Source organism: Achroia grisella, unplaced genomic scaffold (genome assembly GCF_030625045.1).
Source record: "Achroia grisella isolate CSIRO2021 unplaced genomic scaffold, CSIRO_AGI_Agris_v1 utg848, whole genome shotgun sequence".
Taxonomy (NCBI): Eukaryota; Metazoa; Arthropoda; class Insecta; order Lepidoptera; family Pyralidae; genus Achroia; species Achroia grisella.
In genome coordinates, this window is record NW_026713041.1 from 1126563 (window position 1) to 1151292 (window position 24730).

A 24730-nucleotide genomic window follows, 5' to 3' on the forward strand; every position below is an offset into this window, starting at 1 on the left:
ATGTTATAAATGTCAGTTAAACATGTAATATTATGTTATCTGCGGTTAAACTTTGCTATAGCAATAACGTTACGTATGATTTATGTTGTTAGGATTAGAATGCAAAATATAGACTTAATTATTATAAACAATCTCGTCAACGTCCATACCATGTTGAAAACACCGGTTCTCGTCCGATCACCGAAGTTAAGCAACATCGGGCGTGGTCAGTACTTGGATGGGTGACCGCCTGGGAACACCACGTGCCGTTGACTTTTTTTTGCTAATATTTTTCTAATTTATAAATTTAAAAATGCAAATTAAAAAATCATCCATCAGCCAGGACTATCAAAGATACTTTTTGGGCGTTATCCTTTGTATTCATGTAAACGTGAACTTTTAAGACTTGAATATGATTTTATTTTGTACTTGTAATAATCATAAGATTGAAATCAGCACTTGCAACACATCAGTGATTACTGTCTTCCAATTGATATTTTGTATGTTAATGATTTTTAGTGTATAGATACGCTTTATCCAATTAGTATAAAAATATATGTAATAGAAATAGAAACACTCATAGGATCCATAAATGTTCAAAGAAAGGAATATGTATTTATTATTTATTAAAAGATTGTTGCCAACGTCCATACCATGTTGAAAACACCGGTTCTCGTCCGATCACCGAAGTTAAGCAACATCGGGCGTGGTCAGTACTTGGATGGGTGACCGCCTGGGAACACCACGTGCCGTTGGCTTTTTGTTTCTTAATGAAAGGAATGAAATCTGCCTATGAATATTACAATATTTTTATATTTGTAATTCCTACTAGATAGATGACATATTGTCCTATTTATGAGTACAATATATGATAATAATATTAGTTTCTGTTAATGTTTATTTTGGATCGAAATTATCAAGCAATAATGGTCCGTTATCACTATAATTATGCTTGCAGGTGGAACTCTGAGGGCCTACCACCGGATGAGTTGTCCGTACAGAATGGTATACTGACGATTCGCGCGTCGCGTTTTCCGCTGTGCATCGATCCGCAGACGCAGGCCCTCACCTGGATCAAGAAGAAGGAGGCCAAGAATAATCTCAAGGTCTTATTATAATTTAATATTAAAATACGCATTCACTTGTATATATTGTAAGTTGTCAAAGACACCATATTCTGCTGTTATAATAGTATTTCATATAATTATTAAATAGGTAGTTTCATGTAATAAAAAAAAAACATCGTCTCATCTATAGTATAGTACATACTGGTTATTGCTATTTAGAAGGAACCAAGGAAAATTTAGTGAGCTTGTGTTATTGTGTTAGTACTAAATAACTGACAGAAATAGAGTAAATGTTATATTTTATTATTTCAATTTACAGGTTTTATCTTTCAACGATCCGCAATTCCTGCGCCAATTGGAAATGGCCATCAAATACGGAATACCGGTCCTCTTTCAGGATGTAAACGAGTACATTGATCCAGTAGTAGATAATGTTCTCGAGAAAAATATAAAAGGTATTAAAATTTGTTACAAACAGCAAAAAGTCAACGGCACGTGGTGTTCCCAGGCGGTCACCCATCCAAGTACTGACCACGCCCGATGTTGCTTAACTTCGGTGATCGGACGAGAACCGGTGTTTTCAACATGGTATGGACGTTGACGACCAACGAAATGAATAATACGTACATTTATTACGAGCAAGTATGTAGCATATAATTAAATTACTTGTATAACTAAATATATTAAACCATTCTTTTTTTATAATATTCTTATCGCAGTAATTAATTTTAAACAAAGATTTCGCTTGCTATACTAACTGATAAAGATTTATATTGCATTTTATTTTTACTACAAGGATGTTGTACATTCTCAGCAACTAAAACGAAAGTAACAAACATTTTATATTATACTGAACACATTATTCACTCTTATTCATATATTTTGCCAACGTCTACATGCTCGTCGATCATAGAAGTAAAGCAATGTCAGGCATGGTCAGTACTTGGATTACTGACCGCCTAAGCCAACGCTTGCATTTTGCTTTTCCAATTTTATAATACTACAAATAATTAAATATATTTCTATTTAAGTGGAAAGTGGGCGCACCTTCGTAATCCTCGGCAGTTCTGAAGTAGATTACGACCCTAACTTCCGCATGTACTTAACCACAAAGCTAGCCAACCCACAATTCAACCCCGCCGCGTACGCCAAAGCGGTGGTCATCAACTATACAGTGACTGTGCAGGTCAGTTTGTACAAACTAGAAATTATAGTTGTAGTAATTAAAGAGTGTAATGTAGTATATATATTATTAATATATAAAAAGCACCGTACGCATCACTACAGTATGTAATTTGAATGGCAGACATGTTACATGACACGATGTACCTGTCGCCTGTATACACGGACATCACGTTATCATATGACACCCGTGATACCAATCATACATTGCCTCCATCATCATTTCATAACTTTTTAAATGAATAAATTACTTTCTCTTTGACTTTAATATATAAGCGAATGTAATTCGAATATGCTAAAAGAAAATAATAAATAATATCAGGGTTTAGAAGACCAGCTCCTCAGCGTGGTAGTGAGAGCGGAGCGTGCTGATTTGGAAGAACAACGCGAGAATTTGATCATAGAGACGAGCGCCAACAAAAGTCTGCTGTCAGGACTGGAGGATTCTCTGCTGCGCGAGCTTGCCACCTCCACCGGCAATATGCTCGACAACGTTGAACTTGTAAACACTCTGGAGAATACAAAGTCTAAAGCCGCGGAAGTACGTCTTCATACCGTCACACTTTTCCCGTTATTTATGACATAAGACAGTCGTATTCATTATTAATAACTCAATGATGTCAGCTTTAAAACGCATCATAATCGGTTCATTTATTTAGGAATTTCGATGTCACAATTTGCAAAAGTACAGTGAAGATTGATAGAGAAAATATTAAAGATGACTTTTTCAAAAGTATTAAATAAAGCTTATAGAATTAGTAGTAAAGGCTATTCAGACTCCAGCCAGGCTGAATTGAATTTTTGAGCACCGTGTTCAGTTTCAGCGTAAATACATACATACATACATACATACATACATACATACATACATACATACATACATACATACATACATTTTTATTATATGTATATTTTCGGCGAAACTGAACTACTTATATAACATATTTATTTATAGTATACTGGCGGACGCAGCAGACATTGAAAAAGCAGCGCCACCTAACGTCTACAATTTTGTTTTTAAACCTTTCAAATCCATCGTAATATAATTATGGCAATTCAATTAATAATTAAAATTTTAAATAAATAAAAATCACTTGTCACGGTGTATATTATCTAACTTACTGTGTCGATAGCTTAACCGATTTTTATTGTATATTTTGGTAGGCTATTTATTATATACATTCAGTAATAATTTATATGGCAAAATAATATTTGTTGAGTCAAATAGTTATATATTCACAGGTAATGGAAAAATTGGAGCTCGCCGAAGCGACTACAAAGGACATAGAGATACTGCGCGACGGTTACCGTCCGGTGGCCAAGCGCGGCTCCATACTGTTCTTCGTACTGTCCGACATGGCGGGGGTGAACAGCATGTACCAGTATTCGCTCTCATCATATTTAGATGTTAGTATTCTTATCCTTTACCCAGGAACTTAACTATTTCTGCTTCGACATTCTTGATATACCTAATAATCTCAGGATAATTCACACAGCGCCAACTAGATCCACATTAAGCTAGCTAAAGTTTGTGTTATTGGTACTAGATAACTGATAAAAATATATTATACGTAGAAAACACCCCGACCGATACAAATAATCATATTCATGAAAACAAATATTAGTGGCGTGCGAAAAATCGAACACGCACTATCGGAAGTAAGTAATTTCTGAGTAATTTTGAGTGACCAGAACACGCGTATTATTATAATATGTCGCGTATGTATTATTTAAAGTATTTAAGTATTTAAAAAACCATAACTTTTCTTTAGGATAAAAATATAACATTCGGTTAAGTTTTGTGCGTTTTTTGCGCTTGATTTCTGCAATATGGAAATTATAAAAAGCCAACGGCACGTGGTGTTCCCAGGCGGTCACCCATCCAAGTACTGACTACGCCCGATGTTGCTTAACTTCGGTGATCGGACGAGAACCGGTGTTTTCAACATGGTATGGACGTTGACAATGTACTTTTACAATTTTGTGATTACAATTTTCCATACCTTATTTATTTATTGTACGTAATCTATTATTATCACAGGTGTTCTCGTTTTCGCTGCGCAAGTCGATGCCGAACGTGATCTTAGCGAAACGTTTAAGAAACATCATCGACATGCTCACTAAGAATGTATACGACTACGGTTGCACAGGTAACTTAAGTTTTCTATTAATAAGAGGTAAATACATATTAATTTAGTATAAAAAACTTTTCTTTATTACTATTGTATCATAAATCTTACATCGTTTTTTAATTTTTATTTATCTGTATAAAACTTTTGGGCTTACAAATTTTGTAACCGATTAATTGATATTATAAGTATATTCGCAATCTATTGAGCGCTTGTAACGAAAACTCTAAAGAGCCTTTAAATACCATTATATAAAATTCACTCTGCGTCACCTAGTCCCAAGTTAAGCAGAGCTTGTGTTACTAAACGTTTGTCCTACTAAACAACTGATAGAAATACTCAATTGCGTTTTTTAAAATACATACTTAATATCGTGCGAGTAATTCGAAACCATCGGAAGTAAAGTGGAGTGCTAAACCGCTGACCCATTGAAGCCGCCAGATAAAGTTATGTAATAATACTTTATGGCATGGCTATATGCATAAAATACTACCACAGATAATACTGTAGCGCGGTGGTATCCTCATCACTGTAGCGTTATATATGTTGTGTGATGAGGTGGCGCTACATAATATATTATTTGTTGTAGTATGTAGGTAGTGAGTATACCTGTAAAATGATTGCACTATTTATTAAACATTATTAAGTTTATTGCTAGGGTGCTACATGGTTTATTAATAACGCGTCCAGTCGACGCGGAGTCGGGACGTATACTCATTTTACACTTAACTTAAATCTATGTTAGTGGAGACGTAAACTAAGGCAAGGGTCTCAAGTGTCGACAGAAATATTACAAGTGTAGGCACAATACTATTGTATATCTACATGTGATATCAATATTATATAGTGCTATTTTTATGTTTTTGTGTATGTGTTTTATATAATTGTGTAGATTTCTATTCAATTTGGACGAAGTTAGAACGTGCTACTAACATAATAGTATTTATAAAAGGGAAATGATTAGACCTATAGTTATAGCAAGCATGTTTCATGCGTTCGCTTCCGGTGAACCACTATATTCTGAAATTTCAAAATATCTCATAAAAACTTTTACATGCAGGTATATTCGAGCGTCATAAGCTTCTGTTCTCGTTCCAAATGGATATAAAGCTGGAACAAAGCGAGGGCAATGTGAGTCAGCCCCAGCTGGACTTCTTCATAAAGGGTAACGTCTCGCTGGAGAAGTCACCTAGAGCCTGCCCCGCCACCTGGATACCTGCGCAGGTATTTTTTTAATGTATGATAATAGAAGGGTGCACCCGCCTGCGCTAACGGTTTACGCTGGCGGGGCACCAGTCGAGGATGATAAGATGAGCATGAGGTCAGGTCAGTTAGCTACTCGTGACAAATTCATCAGAAATTTATCACGATGGCTGGAAGCCATAGGAACCGCTAGAATAGGGGAAACCGCGGTCAACATGTCATGGATGGATACTAGCAACTATCATAAATTGTCCCGCCCACTATCTCTGTTTGCTCTATGACATTATCTTTATTTATATAATACAATTATTGAATTACTACTACTATGTAATATTATGTTATCTGTGCTACTACTAAATACTAGCTGTTCCCGCGACTACGTCCGCATGGAATTTAACTTTATTTTTCAAAATTAAATTATTCTAAAATAAAAGTAGTCTAAGTTACTCCTTATTGCATCAGCTACCTGCCAAAAAAAACCGTCAAAATCGGTCCAGCTATTTCACAGATTATCCGGAACAAACAGAGCGACAGACAGACAGACAAAAATTGTGAAAAATGTTATTCTGATGTATGTACCGTTTTTATATTCATGCATGTAGTAAAAAACGATTATTTCAATATTACAAACAGACACTCTAATTTTAGTTATATGTATAGATAAGCATAATATAATTTAAATAGTTCAAAATTTACTATATAAACTGTAGAAGGATGGCGCTTGCTGCCGCAGGCATTTTTCGACTTATTAAAGGCAGGCTCCGACAACTAGGTATATATACCTAACTTAGTAAAAATTTTGTTACCTGAATAAAGAATTTTGAATATTATAATTGAATAATATCACTAATTTTGTCATCTGTACTAATGTTATAAAGATAGATTTGAGTTTTGTTTAAGTTTATTAGATAGCATAAATAGTACTAATAACCGATTTTTATAACTCATTCTCCTATAGATAGTTACATTGTAAGCGAGTATTTGCTAAAGGTAGACTGTAAAAAGTCGTTCACGTGGGTACCTCAGTCCCATGAATTACAGCCGCCAAGCAGCTTGCTTAATAAGCTATTTTTATTAGGCACATTTGTTGTGAAATAAAAAGTAGGTATAACCCATCACATTCAAAATGTAACTGTTTTATTTTTAACTTACGTGCAACTTTGATGAAATCAAGAATAAATTCTATTTACTGTATTCACTGAATATCTCCATCAGTTTCGTATGGTGCAGATTAGACAGTGAAATTGTAGACTAAAAAGCTTGACACCTTAATCCTCTCAAATGGCAACGCGTGAGTGTTGTTTCGGGTGTCATATGACAACCTGATGTCCGTAGTGCTGTTCATGTATATAGGGACTGTTACCACTTACAATAGTACGTTAGCGGCTGGAATTGGTAAGAGTGAACTACTCATATAGACGATTGATTACAGTACCTCTGGTACCTTTCAGTACCTAATCTATTATATTCTAATAGGTGTTTGTAACACGAATATGCATTGATTTTAATGTTATTTTTGTACCAGGGATGGCAGGATATAATGAAGTTAAGTGTCGACTTTCCGGAGTCGTTCGGAGAATTACCCGATCACATCACTAGAGGAGTCGGCGTCTGGCAGGAGGTAACGTTTTTTTTAGTAGATGATAATGAAATGGTGCACTCGTCCGCGCTAATGGTTTATTCTGCCGGGGCACCAGTGGGGGATGACAAGATGAACTTGAGGTCAGGTCTTTCACCCGTCTTGGCAAATTCACCAAGAATTTATCATGATGGCTATCAGTGCGAACCCATGGTATATGTAATGAAGGTCAACCTATAGCACATTTACCATAGGATCAACAGTTCACATTAGGTATTAACAAATCCCCTTTCTCCGGAGATAAACGTTAGCAGTTGTGGTTTGGTAGCATATTGAAAAATTTTAAAACCCCAGCAGAGGGCGCTGTGCTCGCTTACTGCCACTAGAATCTTAAATGTCATGAGACTGTTCATTGAAGTTTTTCTTATTCGAAAATTTCGATAGACTGACATTTAAATTACAAAGTATAAAAAGGTATAAATTATTTTAAAAAATAAATGGCAAAAAAGCCAACGGCACGTGGTGCCCAGGCGGTCACCAATCCAAGTACTAACCACGCCCGATGTTATTTTTATTTATTTTAGGAAGATTAACGGTGTAATTTTACGTGTTACTTGTCATATCAAATTGTCCTATGCCAATTAATAATCGTCGCCAATAGTATTACTAGATTAAATTTTTCATTATGCAATTTTAACATATCGAGGTAATCACGTGACAGTGTTTCAGTTGTAGTTATACAGTACAAGTAAATAGACTAACATACCCACAAATAGCGATGTATCCACAGAACACACAAATAAAGTACGCCTTTAAAGAATTGGTTACATATGAGTTTCCAAATTGAGGCAGTGCTGGAACAAAACAGATCAATATCATGTGGTACATACTTGGTTAAAGTTACATGCTCATAAAACAAAAGTGTTCTCTATGTATCTGGTCCTGACTGTAGGGACACTTAATATGGCTCTTTGTCTACGTCTTAGGGTATTAGTTCTTAAGTTTATTTTTGATAGCAGCTCCGAGCAATCAATTCTTCCGTTCGCAATATTCATAAGATAAAAGGTAGAAAGTGATACTTTCTACATCTGTCATAGTAATCTACAGAGCGTCGTTTACATTTAAAATCCAAGTACGCAAGAAATCTTTTCTGGATGGCTTCTATACAGGATTTATAAACCTCATAGTGCGGATTCCATATTTAGGATGCGTACTCTAAGTGACTTCGAACATATGCGCAATACAATACTTTTAAGGTTTTAATGTTGTTAAAGTTTATTGATCTACGTATGATAAACCCAAGAGCCTTAGAGGCCCTGCTAACAATATAATTTACATGTTTACACCAAATAAGAGCTTGCTGTCGTGAATCACACCGGGGTCTCTAAATTACGATATTTGCGCTAGATGATTATACTTTATTTTGATGACTATTATGTGAACTTAGAATTGAAATAAAAAAATCCACTTGACAATAATTTCCGGGAATTCTAGTGGTTCGGATCTAAAAATAAAATATATATGAAAAGAAATGGCAAAAAGCCAACGACACGTGGTGTTCCCAGGCGGTCACCCATCCAAGTACTGACCATGCCCGATGTTGCTTAACTTCGGTGATCGGACGAGAACCGGTGTTTTCAACGTGGTATGGACGTTGGCAACGTTTTTTTCCAATTTTATGATCATAGTTTATTTTTTATGACTGTGTATTATATGAACTTAAAAATTAAATATATAAATCCATCTACTTGATAATAATTTCTGGGAATTCCAGTGATTCGGATCTGAAAATAAAATAACCTACATATGAAAATAATTGGCAAAAAGCCAACGACACGTGGTATTCCCAGGCGGTCACCCATCCAAGTACTGACCACGCCGGATGTTGCTTAACTTCGGTGATCGGACGAGAACCGGTGTATTCAACTTGGTATGGACTTTGGCGACTGTATTATCTAATTTTATGTTTATTATCAGTTACGAACAAAAATATTTTAGTATTTTTATTACTTTAACTTTATAAATTTACAATAAATATTTACAAAATAGTGTATAGTGGAAAATTACAAAAGCGACCAATCATGATAGTCCTGGACAGTGATATCGCAAAAACCAGCGTCTTATTTTTATTGTTGCCTGTAGTAGTGTTGTTCATCTACTTGTATGTATATCTTGGTGTCTTACAGTAGAATATAAAACGCCATCTATCCCGTGTGCGCTGTAAACTTGTTTGTATTTTATTTGCTTGCTATTTTGGACCAATAAAAGGAACATATTTTGTGTATAGGTACAGTAGTGAAAATCTACAACATATAGATGTCACTAAGCAGCTTGCTTTTGCTGTATTTCAGTTAGAAGCGATATGACAATGAAATTACCAGGCATGTATTGACAACTTAAAATTTTATTTCACTTAAAATTCGCAACTTCATTCTTCGAATAGGCACCGCTGGAGTTGCACTGGAGTCATAATTTGTTTTGTAATATAAATGTGTATTTGACTCTGTTTTGCACATTTGGGACGTTATGCATTTAAAACGAATCCTGTATACAAGCGACGTTTAGAACTTTTCATAAAATATTTATAATTTCTAATTTATAAAAACTTTTTTTAAACATTTTTAGTGGCAAAAAAAGCTGACTGTTTACCTGATGACAAGAGGTAACATCGCCTATACGAGTAGGTATATGAACCACACTACGGTCATCACGATATCATGTAACACCCGTGATACTTATGGATTGCAATTCCAGAGGACTATAATGTCATGGATGTTAACCCGTAATTACTGCCTAATTGCACCCTACAATCGAAACTGTTGGTGGTTGAAATAGCTGAAACTAAGATATTCCGGGCCGAAAGGGGATTGTTAGTAATGTGAAATTTTAACTGATCTGACTACATGCTCGTCTTATCAACCTACACTGGTGCCCCGCCAGCGTAAACCGTTAGCGCAGATGGGTGAACCATCATTATCGAATTTATCATCGAATTATCTTTCATTTTGATCCATCCACGCATTCTTTATATCTGAGGTCAGTCTTTGTATCAAATGTTACTTAAATATTACAGGGTAATTTTATATTAAATTTTATAAAATAAATTATTATTCAGCACCATTTCTTAAAACAAATCTGCAAGATTATATTTATTTTTTTCTTAATAATCTGTGATTAATGATTTAAAAATACTTAACGTTATCTTATCACATATTGTATATATATAATAATATTATAATCTGTTTATTAATCAAAATAAAAGAAAAAAAAACCATTAAACAAATGAGGTAACATAAAAGTACTACTGTGTCGTCAACAGTGGTTCGACAGCGACACGCCCGAGTCTGCGGAGGTGCCGAACGGGTACCGTGAGCGTCTGCAGCCGTTCGAGTTGCTGATGCTGCTGCGGTGCTTTCGCGTTGACCGCATCTACCGCGCGCTCACGGACTACATCACGGTCACCATGGGGGAGGAGTATATAACACCGCCGGTTATCAGGTAACAAATAACACTGTAAATCGATCGAACCCGTAAATAGTATTGTAATTTTAAATATCACGTTTATATATCTGAAATTATTTGTTTATTTTTATATATCCACAAAAATACTACACTGATTGCTACTATCGAAACTTCTAAAAAAACGATAATATAAAAATAGTAAAAACACAATAAAGAAACAAAAAAGCCAACGACACGTGGTGTTCCCAGGCGGTCACCCATCCAAGTACTGACCACGCCCGATGTTGCTTAACTTCGGTGATCGGACGAGAACCGGTGTATTCAACGTGGTATGGACGTTGGCGATGTATTATTTCAATATTGTATTTGTATCTTACATTTTAATAAATTCTTGAATAATGTAATTGTTACAGATATATTAATTCAATATATACTCAGTATAATAATTCAATAGTTTATTTTGAGGATTGTTGTTGCAAACAATCATGACCGTTTGTCGAATCTCCATTGGAAATTATAAAATGTATAGGTACATTTTTTGTTATATTACATATATATACACGTATGTATATTATCGTATATATTTTAATAACATTTTCTTTACATATTCAGTTTAGACATGATAGTGGAGCAAACGACACCGTATACTCCGGTGGTGTTTATCCTGAGTCCAGGGTCGGACCCTACAGCGGATCTCATGAAGCTCGCAGACCGATGCGGCTTTGGCGGCGGCAAGTTCAAATACCTCTCGTTGGGTCAAGGACAGGAAGGGGTCAGTACTATACATAGCGTTTATACAGACGATCAGTATTTTCCAGGACGTCCCGTATTCTAGGCTTAGTTTAAAATGTCCCGGCGCGGCGGCGGGACTGACTCTGTCCCGTATTCGAATCGTACTCCGTTTTTTTAATATTAAATCGATCGATCTACGCTAGACAAAAATATTCACGCACGCAACATTCGTAACTCCTAATTTAAATAGCGAGTTGATGACCGTTTTAAATTACGATTATAATTGTATTGATTTTTGTAAATATGTTAAAACTGACTTGCTCCTCAGGAAAATATATTAAAAAATGAAGAATGTCACTATATAGTTTTATTTCACCCGGCGTTTGCACCTTATAGGCTGTAAAAAAATCTCCATACCTACCTAATACTTTTTTTTATATATATTATTTAAATATATATAATAACTGGAATGATATATTGACTGACCCTCTAATCTGCCGGCTATATATCAATATACACTGGCGGTACCACGTACTTCTCATGACGAGGTTCTCATGCTTGTATCCTAAGAGCTTGTTGTTAATTACGTCTTTCTCTTTGTTTTTCTCTTTGTTAGTTGATGTCTATTTCACATCATGTGTTCAAACCGTTCTTACTTACTTAGTTGATTATTATCGAAATTTCATGCTAATATTTACTGAATTTGCGCAAGAATTCGGACTATTCCTTTCTGTTTTGGTTATTGGTAAAATCTATTAAGAACTATGAAACACCGGCTTATAAACAAAATAATCACGTCAAAATAGATTCATCCATCTACCATATATCTATATATATTATGTCACACAGATTCACAGGATGTATTGTAATACGTCTCTTGTTCGTTGGGGTCTAAAATATATGGGCATACAGTTTACAATTTTTTTCTACTACGACGTTGGCAAACAAGCATATGGCTAATCTGATGGTAAACGATTATCATAGTCATAAACGCGGAAACACCAACTGTATAATGCATAGGCATTAGGTATATGCCAATGGACAGCTGGTGTTTCCGCGTTAATAATGATATTAGTTATTTTTTAGGTATTTTGCATGTTTAAGAGGACAAAAGATACTCAAAGATACTCATCTCATACTCCAAATTATAACTATTACTATTATTTTCTTTATTATCAGGCAGCACTGGCGCTACTGGAAGGTGCTATCTCCCACGGGCAATGGCTAATACTACAGAACTGCCATTTACTGGTATCATTCCTACGCGAATTGGAGAAGCAATTGGAGTTGATGGAGAAACCGCACCCTGAATACCGGCTCTGGTTGACCACGGACCCTACGCCTACCTTCCCAATAGGAATATTGCAGAGATCGCTCAAAGGTATGAATTTAGTTGTATGAGTATATATCCAGGGGCGGACTAGGACCTAGGCAACCTAGGCACGTACCTAGGGCCTGTAATTTTTGTGTCCTGAAATTTAGGTTTTTAATTTTAGTCTTAGACCACCACTATACATATGGATGAGTGACATTTTGAAGTTTTTAGTGCGTAGAAGGCAAACAGTACCCGCTTGCCTCCCCTGGAGCTATTCATCTCTGGTCTCCATGAAAATTAAAAAGAAAAGGTACTATTGCTAATTATCAACTGATATGTCATCGACCTCATGGGATAAGCAAATAAGAGAATTAATATAATGAAATAATAATTATGACATAATCTACATGTGACAGTGGTGACGGAGCCCCCTAACGGGCTGAAGTTAAATCTGCGCAACACATACTTCAAGATGCGCGCGCACGCACTCGAGGAGTGCCCCCACCCGCAGTTCAAAAAACTCGTCTACGTTCTCGCCTTCTTTCATGCTGTTGTGCAGGTACAATATACTAATATATAATCATATAGATCCTTTTGGGCTCTTATACAGGTATAGACTTGACATGCAATTTTTTATAAGCTTCAGTTGACAAGAAGTGTCAAGAAATTCAATTGATATATATATACAATACATATATGTATGTACTATACCAGCTAATACGGTTAACGCAATAATATTTTTTATTTAAATAAAAAATATTCGAATAGCAACCTTTTCATCGAGGTAGACGAGGAAGCATATTGATATATAGAAGTAGGTTACACGCAAGTTAGTTTTTTTTCGTCACAATATTATATTACCAGTGAAAAAATTGCAGGAGCGCCGCAGGTATGACAAAATCGGTTGGAACATAGCGTACGACTTCAGCGAATCAGACTTCGTGGTCAGCATGCAGATACTGCAGTGCTACCTCGACCGCTGCACATCCGCCGGCGGACCTATACCCTGGGCAACCCTCAAATATCTCTTCGGAGAGGTATAAAATCTTTTTGTGTCTGAATTATTTACTTCATTTTTACAGCATTCGCTGTTTTTTGCGCTTAGTTGCATATACCACACATACGGGCCGAAAATAAGTAAGAGCAGTGCGAGTGTGTGTGTGTGGTCTTATTGTGAGCCTTTTAATTTACGTGATACGTGTTCAACTATTTCAAGAAATTTTACGGCTTTAATATTATTTCATATGCAGGTGATGTACGGGGGTCGTGTGATCGACGACTTCGATCGTCGCGTGGTTCGTACCTATATGGAGGAGTACATGGGGGAGTTCCTGTTCGACAAGTTCCAGCCGTTCCACTTCTACCACGACGCGGTGTTCGACTACGTGATACCGCCAGAGGGCGAGAGGGAGGAGTATATCGGTATATATATTTTTATTATTTTAATATTAATAAGACAATTTATAAAGCGCTATCTTGCACATTTATTTTAGGTAATCAACAATTTATAATTACAATACATAGTTTTACAAAGTAGTAAAGCCTCATGATTTTAACTTAATTTAAAACTTATATTTAAGTTAGTTATTTAAAAACGATACAGTTAAACAATAATCGTCGGCAATTGTGTATTGCACAAATGCTTGCTGTAAGCTGTAAATGTCAGCTGCGGCCAACGGCCAAACAACAGAAAATATCGTTGTTTACATTTTTAGTGACATGTCGATGATGAGTTACATTCTTAGTGTTTCTTAAACGTTTCGCTAAGATCACGTTCGGCATCGACTTGCGCAGCGAAAACAAGAACACCTGTGATAATAATAGATTACGTACAATAAATAAATAAGGTATTGAAAATTGTAATCACAAAATTGTAAAACAACGTTGTCAACGTCCATACCATGTTGAAAACACCGGTTCTCGTCCGATCACCGAAGTTAAGCAACATCGGGCGTGGTCAGTACTTGGATGGGTGACCGCCTGGGAACACCACGTGCCGTTGACTTTTTGCTAATATTTTCTAATTTATTGAATTTAATTGCGAGATCATTTATTTTATACAATATGCGACAGAGTTCATCGACACGCTGCCGCTAGCGAACACGCCCGAGGTGTTCGGGCTGCACCCCAACGCGGAGATCGGGTACTTCAGTCAGGCCGTGCGCGAGATGTGGGGACACCTTATTGAGTTACAACCGCAGACAAGTAAGTCATTTAATCTATTGTTATCTTCACGTGCCTCTATAATTCATCATTGCCTTGCCTTTATCCCACTATTTGGGGTCGGCGCAGTATGGCATTCTCTTCCCTATCGGCTGTCATATCTGACCATACTCTCCCGTTAGTCATATCATCTTTCACACAATCAATCCATCTTTTTTTAGCGCGTCCTCTCCCTTTCCATCCGGCATCCATCCACATTCATGTTATACCTACACTTTCTTTAAGACAATCTTCGTTCCTCCGCGTAACGTGTATTATAATTGAATCCATCGATTAGAAGTAACGTTTTTCTAATAGATAAGGTGAGCAGAGTGTTTGTTAAGGGTACTATACAAGTAATATAAATATTTGGACATTCTATTTTGTATATACGTACATATTGTACATATAAAACACTGAAAACGATAAATACAACCATACTTATGAATACAAATGTTTGTACTGCACGAGGAATGAACTCGCGACCATCGGAAGCGGTATGTTAAACCACTAGACCGCCGAGGCCGTCAGCGGTTAGGAATGGTGCACCCGTCTGCGCTAACGCCTTTTACCAATGCAAAACGATAAGATGAACATGAGTTCAGGTCAGTTAGCCATTCACCATTTTATTATGTTGTAACCACGTGCAGATACACCTGATGGTACATTTCTAGCAAGGGGGTTTAAACATTACATTTCACCATCATCACCACATTTTTGTACGAACGTTTTGTGTTGATAAGTATTTTTATCACTCGTCAAGTACTCGTAATATAACTCTTGCTTACTTTGGTACAAGACTTACCAGGTGGCAATGGTTATTTATATAAAATGACAATCAATCAATTTTTTAATCCAACTTTCTATTATTTTACGCTGCCAGTAAGAAAATCGGAACGTAAGTAACTAAAATATGATATTTCTATAACAAATCTATTACACATTTTGAACTTTGTACGTAACAAATCGTTTCTTAAACTTGTCTTCTTATAAATAAGATAATAAAATAATATAACTGTATTGTAATTTATTATTTATTATTAAGTGTATAATATTATAACAATTTTATTATTAATGCATCCTAGTGAGGAAAGATGTATCAGGTGAGTATATAATTTAAATATATTTATCTATTATAATAAACGTTTTAAATTAATTATTAAATTAATAATTGTCCATATACCTACAGTAGTAAATATTGCACATATGAAAATAAACAGAGGATGAAAAATATAAAATCGTGATATATTGGCCTATTATCTTTTCATAGTAGAAAATGAAGTCGGTTCCGCTGTCTGTTCGCTTAGATCTTTTAAACTACGCAACGGATTTTAATGCAGTTTTTAGTAAAAGATAGAGTGATTCAAAAGGAAGGTTTATATGTATAATACGTTTATAACCGTGTAGAGCCGGGGCGGGTAGCTAGTTGTAGTTGTTTATATAAGCATTTTTGATTAGTCAATATGTTTTGATTCTACCGCTCATTCGGAAAGCAGAATCGTCACAAGCAAGGAAAAGCAAGTTTGGGGCTCTTTTAAATAAATGCCATTCAGCATTACATATATCAATATAAAACCATATAAATGAGAGTAAAAAAAATGCCAATCAGGCGAGAGCGGCGGCGCTATGAGTCGAGAAGACTTCATCGACATGATCGCTGTGGACGTGATGAGCAAGCTGCCCGCAGTCTACGAGATCTGGCGCGTGCGCAAACAATTCGAAATGAACATAACCCCCACACTTGTTGTGTTGTTACAAGAACTAGAGAGGTACGGTAACAGATTTGTTATTCAATAGTGTTCGTTTGCTGTCTTTTTAATTACTGTGTAGCAGGATTTAGATGGAGATTAGACAGTAAGTAGAAAGTAAGAGATGTGCAATTGCAACACATTTTTAAATGTAATATAATTTTATTATGAAAAATAGGTTTTTTAATATTGATAATAAGATTTTGTTCTGTTGGTTTACAACGTCATTTATAACAATAATAGTCGGTACCTATAGAAACTTCAAAAATAGTAACTATTTTATTTATTGCACAAAGAATCATGGGAATAGATATAGTGTTAGAGCACATTTCTGAATTAGAAACGGCCATTTTGGCAATCAGTAAAAAAAATTATAATATTTAAAATATGCTTTAAGAGGCAATAAATTATACGACGCTGGTATTCTGCGGATACCTTTATACTATATATATTATAATCTTATATATAAAATTCTCGTGTCACAGTTTTCGTTCCCATACTCCTCCGAAACGGCTTGACCGATTCTCATGAAATTTTGTGAGCGTATTGAGTAGGTCTGAGAATCAGCCAACATCTATTTTTCATCCCCCTAAATGTTAGGGGTAGTCCACCCCTATTTTTTTTTTTATTTTAAAGCAAAACAACGTTTGCCGAGACAGCTAGTAATATAAATAAATATTTGTAGTATGTAATGGTAATTACAACGAAAGGTTCCGTCTATATGGCAGGTTCAATCGGCTCATCAGCCGCATGCGAAGCACCCTGTCTCTGCTGCGCAAAGCTCTTGCGGGCGAGATCGGTATGGACGCGGTACTCGACAACGTGTCGTACAGCCTGTTCAACGGGCAGCTGCCACTCGTGTGGCGACAGCTGGCGCCGGCCACCTGCAAGAGGCTCGGCGGATGGATGGACCACTTCATTGCACGCACCAAGCAGTACACGGACTGGGTACGAACCACACATTTTCTCTAGGTGATGAGATAACATGAACTGGGTATAAACGAAACGAAATGGTGATGAGATTAATTAGGGACTGGGTACGAACGACATATTTTCTCTAGGTCCTAGAGTCGGTAGTAGCTAGTCTAGACCTAGTCTAGGTAATGAAATTACTAGTGAAAGTGCAGTTTGGTTTTTTTATGGCGTAGGGGCAAACGAGTTTGCGTAAGTGATTACCGCCGCCCCACTAGTAACTGGGGAATTGCAAGTGCATTGCCGGCCTTTTAAAATGGCTCTTTTAAGGTTTCAATATCATTTCTGTTCGTAAATACCATTTCTGGAACACAATTCCACTATGTGGTTATGAAAAAACGCACGGTGGAAGACTGCCATTCATCCAGATAATCGGGATGATATTTTAGTTTATGGCGGGTACGATGGTTAAATTCAGCGGCGGCATTAATCCGAACACTTCGTAATATATGCGTTAGAAAACGTCTAGCCGCAAAGCCAATGCGTCGAGTCTGATTACCAATGTTCTGGCTGATCTGTTCTGAATGCGATCAAATGGAAGTAATGATTTTATGGTGCTCCCGCTAGATATGAGAATATTCCATATGCGACCTGATCTGTGCTTTGTAAAATTGCAAACAATGGGGCGCTGTGATTTTTTTTCGTCGTACATCATACAGCTGGGTGTGTGTTTTCAGGCGACTATCGAAGAGCCGGTGGTGGTGTGGCTGTCGGGGCTGCACATCCCGGAATCATACCTGATCGCGCACGTGCAGATCGCGTGCCGACTGTACACTTGGCCGCTGGATCGCTCCACGCAGTTCACGCGCGTCACCCGCTGGACCTCGGCCGACGACATCGAGGAGCGTCCACTCACGGTAAGTATACAGTATACCGAACGTCAGACATCCCGTTTTGCACGGGACTATCCCTTTACGAATGTACCGTTTTGAGTCAAAGAATATATGGTCACCTAGGCATAAAAAGTACGAGCACATCGCAGTGCTACAAGTTTAAAGCATCTGTCAATATAAAAAAGGTATACCGCAACTCCATTGAGCCGAGATCAGGGGATTAGATCAGGAGGATCAGGTCGAGCCCGACGCGGTACTGGCGCCCCTAGAAATCACCTAGTGGTAAACGCTATGAAATGACGTCATCTCCACTTGTGCCTCGCCAGCGGTATAAATTAGGTATAGGCATCACTCCATAGTTATGCATTACAAGAAACTCCAATAAGCCCCAGTAGAAAGAGAAGTAAAAGCCAGGCTTTTCCAATTATGTATATTTTTTTTTAATAATAATGAAATGGTGCACCAGTCTGCGCTAACGGTTTACGTTGGCGGGGCACCAGTGGAGGATGATAAGATCAGTATGAGATCAGATCCGTTAGCTTATCGTGGCAAATTCACTAATTACGAACATAATTCTTGCCAAGGAGAACGGAGTGGCACAACCTGGCATGGTACAGCAATGGCTAGTAATGGGGTCATCAGTCCGCATTACTAACAATTCCCTTTCCCCAATTAAAGAAGTATAGTTAGGTATAATTAATATATAAGTATAAAGAGGCAGCAATAAAAAATATTTTTACATTTGATAACCCAGTTCTTAAGGTTATAGGCTATTTAATATCTAAGTATGAAAGTTAACAGCGGGGAACAGATGTGACATTTTTAAAATATTAGTATTTGAAATACAATATAAAATTTCCATCTTGTATTTAAATACAAGATTTTAGAAAGAAACGTTTGTATCAAACTTTGTAGCATATATCATTGATCCAGTATATGATGTAGGGTTGCTATGTTCGCGGACTGTACTTGGAAGGGGCGCGGTGGGATCTGGAGGAGGGCTGCCTGCGACGCTCGCATCCCAAGGTCCTCGTCACCGAGCTGCCCATCATGTACATCATACCCATAGAGTTCCACAAGTTGAAACTGCAAGTAAGCTGATTATCATGTCATTTTTGTGTCGATGAAAGCTATCAAGTTTAGGACTATATGTTATATGGGTACCACACAATATCATTGAATTTTGTGATAATTGAAGAATCATTAGATAATTAAATAAAAAATCCGTATTTTACAGCATTCCTTCCTTGCTTTGTACGGCTAAATTTTTATCATGGTCTCGGCAATCTTGACATCAATTGCCATTAGTTCATCCCTAATAGAAAACGTACGCACAGAATTATTTGTACAATTTTGATTTTTCTATCCAAATGTTTGAATTTTGTTTGGATTATATTATTCATATTAATATATTATTAGATCAAAAGCATCTCCTAACACAGATAATATTGTATCTTACATACTCATAACAGAGATTATAGTATCTACTATAAACATACATAATATGTTTATAATTATATACTTGCAAGTGAAACATACATATCCCTTCACTTTGTTAATACTATAGAAATGCTTTGTATTAAATACGTAAGTACAATAGCGTACATATTAATTTTAACAAGGAGGTATATGGAAATTTTTAAAATTCAACCATCTATAAAATTGTCGTAATATAATTCACCAGAACAATAATCCTCACAACGTCTCAAAATTTTAGTAAATTGCAGCCATGACCTTATAGTTGTAGAATAATTTGGAAATAGTTATTTCCGCTACGAACGCCAAATTACGTAAATAAATATGCACACAAACTCTAAAAGGATGTTTGTTCAGTAGAAAAATTATAGTATTTGCTTTAGAATCAGGTTCTGGCGGAATGGGTATAACCAGTGGCGTAACTTTAATAGAGGCCCATAAATTCATCAGATTGGGACGTCCTATATCTAAAACAGTTTCATATTATACTTTTTAAAATCTTCCTGTGTTCTCCGTCTTTTGATTCCTTTCGGGCGGGGCTCTGTGGTATTTTTCCCGCTCTGCCAATGTCCTATTGATATGCCAGCGGCCAGCGCCCTATTATAAATATGTTATTGTTGTATAAGATTCGTGCAAGTCAATCTATTCAAAGAATGTGTTTAATAAAACAATGTATGGTAGGCATTAGTAGAGCGACGGAATAGGATCCACTCAAAAAAATACGGTTTCAAAAGTTTTTTTTTTATATAAAACGTCATTTAATGTAACGATTTTTAAAGAAGGGTATCAGTCTACAACTTTAAAGTGTCAGTGTTCGGCACGGTCTACATTTCGAAGTGTTTGTATATTATCAGATTGTCTGTAGGACATTGCTTTTGGAAGATAAGGTCACTTTTTGTTAATGCAATAGTTTTATTATTAGTATGGTCATGGCAACCCATTATTATATTGTATAAAAAACTCTAGCAACGAAAAGCTGTTCTAGATTGTAAACTTCCTGTGACACCAGAGTCGTTTCAGACCTAAACGGCTGAACTCATTTGGATGAAATTTGATGTGAAGACAGATTCTGATAACTAGGTTGTATATATATACTTCAGCGTAAGGTGTCTTTTATCTAAAAAAGCCGACCAAGTGGCAGTTAAGAGTTAGTATTTATAATATTAATTTCTTACAGAATACATTACGGACGCCTGTATATACCACGTCGCAGCGACGCAACGCTATGGGCGTAGGCTTGGTATTCGAGTCAGACCTGTGGACCGCGGAACACTGCAGCCACTGGATCCTACAGGGGGTCTGTTTAATCATGAACACAGACTGAATTTTCATATGTTTAACGACTGATAGTTTATAAGGTTTATAATACCATACATCCAATTCGGTGTATGTTAAACTATTTTCATTATATTTACACCGATGACTGACTTCTTTATGAAACTATTATACTCGTACTCTAGTCACATTATATAAATATATAATAAGTGTTCTAGACCAAACAATAAGGAATTTTATATTGAGTTAATATCAATACTATTATTGGTTTGTTACAATCAACTGAATTTTTATAGTCAAGTAGTATTTAATGACTGATAGCTAATAAGATTCATAATGCCATAGGCTCAATTCAGTGTATGTTGACTCTATCTTCCACATTTAGCCTCGCATTTGCGTCTTTTAGTCTACTAATTCAGCATCAATGACAGCCTTCTTTATAAATTTATTATTCTGTAGAGTCACATTATATAAGTATTATTGAATAAGTATTCTAAACCAAACAATAAGAAGTTTAATGTTTAGTTAATATTTATTGGTTTGTTATAATTGACCGTCAATGCTTTATCCTGTTATTTTGACTAGTAAATATAATTAATATGTATACCTATTGTCAATATTATTATTTTAATGATATGAAAATGTCAGTATTACAACATTTAAGTCTACCGTAGTTATAGATTTTAAATAAAGACTGATTAAAATATAAATGGAATAATTTTATTTCATAAAAATATATGTTATGTATATATGTCTATATTTACATATCATCATTATGTAATGTAATTTCTTGTATTTTTACACTGTGCTTTAACTTGTGGTAGGCATAAATTGTAAAAAGAAGAGCTTAAGAAGTCCCGTAGTGGTTGCCACTTTACCCAACCCTTATTAAAAAGAAATTCTTGTGTCTGTTCTTTGCCAACATAATGTGGATCCTGAAATATAATGAGAGAATTAACAAAGCTAGTTAATTTAGCTAGCTACCATATATATCACAAATTTAGTTACTTGTCTATAGGTGATGTTTGCCACCTAAGATCGGACATTAATCTTTCAGTAGGTCTGTAATCATAGTCTTATTTGTCATTCTAGTTTTAAAACATTATAGTATAAATCATTTTGGGACATACAACTTCATATTACAATTTTTATTTTAATTAAGCTAAGCAAATTTGCGGAAGTAATGTGATGTGTAATCATTCACTTCCTCAGGTTAGCTTTATTATTGAAACTCATTATTTACTACATAATGAGAACTTATAAAGATATAATATTACCAACCACTATCAATAAACTTGCATCCCTTTCATCCAAATGTATGCCCATGATTCCTTTAGATGAACAATCAATGTCTCCACCCATCATTATGGGGCTCCCAAACGTCTTGAAGTGGTTCACTAGAATGTCAACTATTTTCTGCAACTCATCTCCTTTATTCACATGTACTATCTTACATGGGACATCATACAACTTATCTATAACCAGACATACCTGTAAATATTAACATATTTAATACTGAAATTTAAAATAATAATGTTTACAAACAAAATGTTTAAGAAGTATTTATAAAGTTAACAGGCTGTTCAATTACAATTCTAATTGATCCAGTCGTTGATGGCTTAATGTAAATACACATACATTGTTTTCCTACAACATATAAAATGATAGAATCTTGTCATCTTATCTTTATAGTTATTAAAATATTGTCACATTTAATTATAAATAATGTGATAGTTAAATATGACGATATTTTTATTCTACTTATTTAATTATTCTACTTATTTAAATCTTTATGACATATTCTCTGCAGCTGCTATAGGAGCAATATAATCAATTACAATAATAATTATACTCTTTACCAGACTAAGGTAACCTTGTACAAAGTCAACTATCACAATGTGCACACTGTAAAGAAAACCAAACAACACAGCCTCTGCGGTATAGCAGTTTAGCAATGTTTTTGTATATTCTAACCAAATAGGAAAACATTGTTACCAAAGACAACTACTATTTTACAAACGCTAATATATGACAATACAAAAATGTGGCAGATATTTCCTGAAATTTCTATTCAGTGTCTGCAAGTACTTAACCCAAATTCTATTATTATTATAATTCTATATGTACATTTTAGTATTTATTGAAAAAGTTACACTCATATTCTAAAGTTAACAATAACACAATGCATTCTGAAAAATCTTAAAATATATAATAATGTGACATTTTTACTTCAAAACTGCCAATCCATTGTCTTGATCCTAAAAATGATTTTGGCTTATCTTCTAATTGCACCAGAATATCCTGTATTTCTCTGATTGAGGGAACATCCTTATTCTGATGGTTGTAGTTCATCCAGGAACATATTGTCTGCAAAGTTCTGTAGCCACATCCCCAACCCTGCAAAATAAACATATTAACCTCAAATTCATGACTTTGTGTACGTGTTATACAAATTTTTATTACAGTAACCACCTTGTCATCAAATCCATCACACAAATAATGATAATATTCATACGTTCCTGAAACTAAATAAGTATTTTCAGAACTAAAAACATTGAGAGCTCCTTCGTGGACGTTTTTAAGCAAGTTTGACATTTTTATTTTTTTTATTAATCTGTATCCATTAGTTTGGGGAAAAGAAAGATACTTGTACAGCTGTCTAGTAATTATTCCGAATTGGGTTTGTCATTTTCATTTCAATTAACAATAATATCACCAAATTGCTATATTATTAAAATACATTTAAATTGTTTTAGTACAATATTTTTATATCTTATTAGAAGTACTCTTATGTCATGTGATCAGCACCCTTCAAAAGGTTCTATTCTAACGCTATGTAAGCATGCTGAGAATAATCATAGCATAATTTTATTATAATCAAAGTTTTGTAGAAATTATTTAACGTGAACTGTGATCTTCTCCATGTCAAATATTTAATATGACAATCGATTAAGCGGTCAAGACACGGATATGTTATGAGATAAGCTCTACGTAGCGAATTCAGCAGAAATCGATGTTTTCTTTAGGGGATCGTGTGGAAGTAAATAGAACATGGTACATTGATAGCAATGGGACACTAATCAGCAAGTAAATAAACTAACTGGTGTTTTGATTGAAGTTCACAGACACTTTACGAAGATCTATATTAAAACAATAGTTGCGTAAATATCATTGATTGATAAATGTTTTAATTATAATATAATTAAAACATTCACCATAAGTAATCGATAAATTGGTTACCAATTAATTGTTACATAGTTCGTTGGTTCACATCCAGCTCGAATGACTAAATCTATTGTACTTTGTGACAATTTGGTATATCTCTATTAATTGTATGGAAAAAAAAAAAAAATCTGATACTAACATTACTCAGTCACAATAATTAATTTCACTGTTGGTAACCCGAGGTGTGTTCCACATCTCCCTCACATTCGATTTTCTTAGTTGTCCGTAATTATGAAACAGCAAAAAGTGGACAATATTTAGTTAATTTCGTGTTAATCATTGTTAATTAATTACAACAAAGCAATTTACGTTAGAACAGTTTATATTTCTAAAAATTTGCATTTAGATATG

At 35.3% G+C, this 24730-nt stretch overlaps 2 protein-coding genes and 8 non-coding genes across 10 annotated transcripts in view; 4 read left to right on the forward strand and 6 right to left on the reverse strand.

Moving 5' to 3' along the window:
- The window catches only part of LOC131852361 (dynein axonemal heavy chain 10), an 83630-nt gene extending 62023 nt beyond the window's left edge, over positions 1-21607 (forward strand). Inside the window, exons 72-91 of the mRNA XM_059203031.1 lie at positions 938-1085; positions 1366-1501; positions 2078-2232; positions 2551-2769; positions 3471-3635; positions 4270-4378; positions 5418-5581; positions 7086-7181; positions 10459-10637; positions 11214-11373; positions 12513-12714; positions 13065-13207; positions 13527-13685; positions 13899-14070; positions 14722-14853; positions 16460-16619; positions 17327-17546; positions 18248-18427; positions 19349-19495; positions 21057-21607. Of these exons, the coding sequence (XP_059059014.1) occupies positions 938-1085; positions 1366-1501; positions 2078-2232; positions 2551-2769; positions 3471-3635; positions 4270-4378; positions 5418-5581; positions 7086-7181; positions 10459-10637; positions 11214-11373; positions 12513-12714; positions 13065-13207; positions 13527-13685; positions 13899-14070; positions 14722-14853; positions 16460-16619; positions 17327-17546; positions 18248-18427; positions 19349-19495; positions 21057-21203 (3193 nt within the window). The 3' untranslated portion in view covers positions 21204-21607. The remainder of the gene's footprint in view (positions 1-937; positions 1086-1365; positions 1502-2077; positions 2233-2550; positions 2770-3470; positions 3636-4269; positions 4379-5417; positions 5582-7085; positions 7182-10458; positions 10638-11213; positions 11374-12512; positions 12715-13064; positions 13208-13526; positions 13686-13898; positions 14071-14721; positions 14854-16459; positions 16620-17326; positions 17547-18247; positions 18428-19348; positions 19496-21056) is intronic.
- On the forward strand, positions 136-254 carry LOC131852425 (5S ribosomal RNA). Its single transcript, XR_009357923.1, has one exon. It is a non-coding gene; the product is annotated as a 5S ribosomal RNA (ribosomal RNA).
- On the forward strand, positions 619-737 carry LOC131852443 (5S ribosomal RNA). Its single transcript, XR_009357939.1, has one exon. It is a non-coding gene; the product is annotated as a 5S ribosomal RNA (ribosomal RNA).
- Positions 1530-1648, reverse strand: LOC131852427 (5S ribosomal RNA). The gene has a single exon (XR_009357924.1). It is a non-coding gene; the product is annotated as a 5S ribosomal RNA (ribosomal RNA).
- On the reverse strand, positions 4074-4192 carry LOC131852435 (5S ribosomal RNA). Its single transcript, XR_009357932.1, has one exon. It is a non-coding gene; the product is annotated as a 5S ribosomal RNA (ribosomal RNA).
- On the reverse strand, positions 8680-8798 carry LOC131852438 (5S ribosomal RNA). Its single transcript, XR_009357934.1, has one exon. It is a non-coding gene; the product is annotated as a 5S ribosomal RNA (ribosomal RNA).
- LOC131852441 (5S ribosomal RNA) lies at positions 8965-9083 on the reverse strand. The gene has a single exon (XR_009357937.1). It is a non-coding gene; the product is annotated as a 5S ribosomal RNA (ribosomal RNA).
- On the reverse strand, positions 10826-10944 carry LOC131852434 (5S ribosomal RNA). Its single transcript, XR_009357931.1, has one exon. It is a non-coding gene; the product is annotated as a 5S ribosomal RNA (ribosomal RNA).
- On the forward strand, positions 14535-14653 carry LOC131852428 (5S ribosomal RNA). Its single transcript, XR_009357925.1, has one exon. It is a non-coding gene; the product is annotated as a 5S ribosomal RNA (ribosomal RNA).
- Positions 21608-21901: 294 nt separating the features above from the next.
- LOC131852371 (uncharacterized) lies at positions 21902-24476 on the reverse strand. The gene is made up of 4 exons (XM_059203044.1): positions 23627-24476; positions 23384-23551; positions 22436-22645; positions 21902-22089 (listed from the first exon to the last, which is right to left on the reverse strand). The coding sequence occupies exons 1-4, from the start codon at positions 23747-23749 to the stop codon at positions 21928-21930; spliced, it is 663 nt and encodes a 220-aa protein (XP_059059027.1). The 5' UTR covers positions 23750-24476; the 3' UTR covers positions 21902-21927.
- Between the last annotated feature and the right edge of the window lie 254 nt (positions 24477-24730).

What these genes read in the sequence shown, in the direction of transcription:
- LOC131852371 (XM_059203044.1), bottom strand. Translation starts at nt 23,749, where the DNA reads ATGTCAAACTTGCTTAAAAACGTCCACGAAGGAGCTCTCAATGTTTTT. An exon ending in GTGATGGATTTGATGACAAG is followed by an intron (nt 23,552 to 23,626) that starts GTGGTTACTGTA and finishes TTTATTTTGCAG; the next exon opens with GGTTGGGGATGTGGCTACAG. An exon ending in AATGGATTGGCAGTTTTGAA is followed by an intron (nt 22,646 to 23,383) that starts GTAAAAATGTCA and finishes TAATATTTACAG; the next exon opens with GTATGTCTGGTTATAGATAA.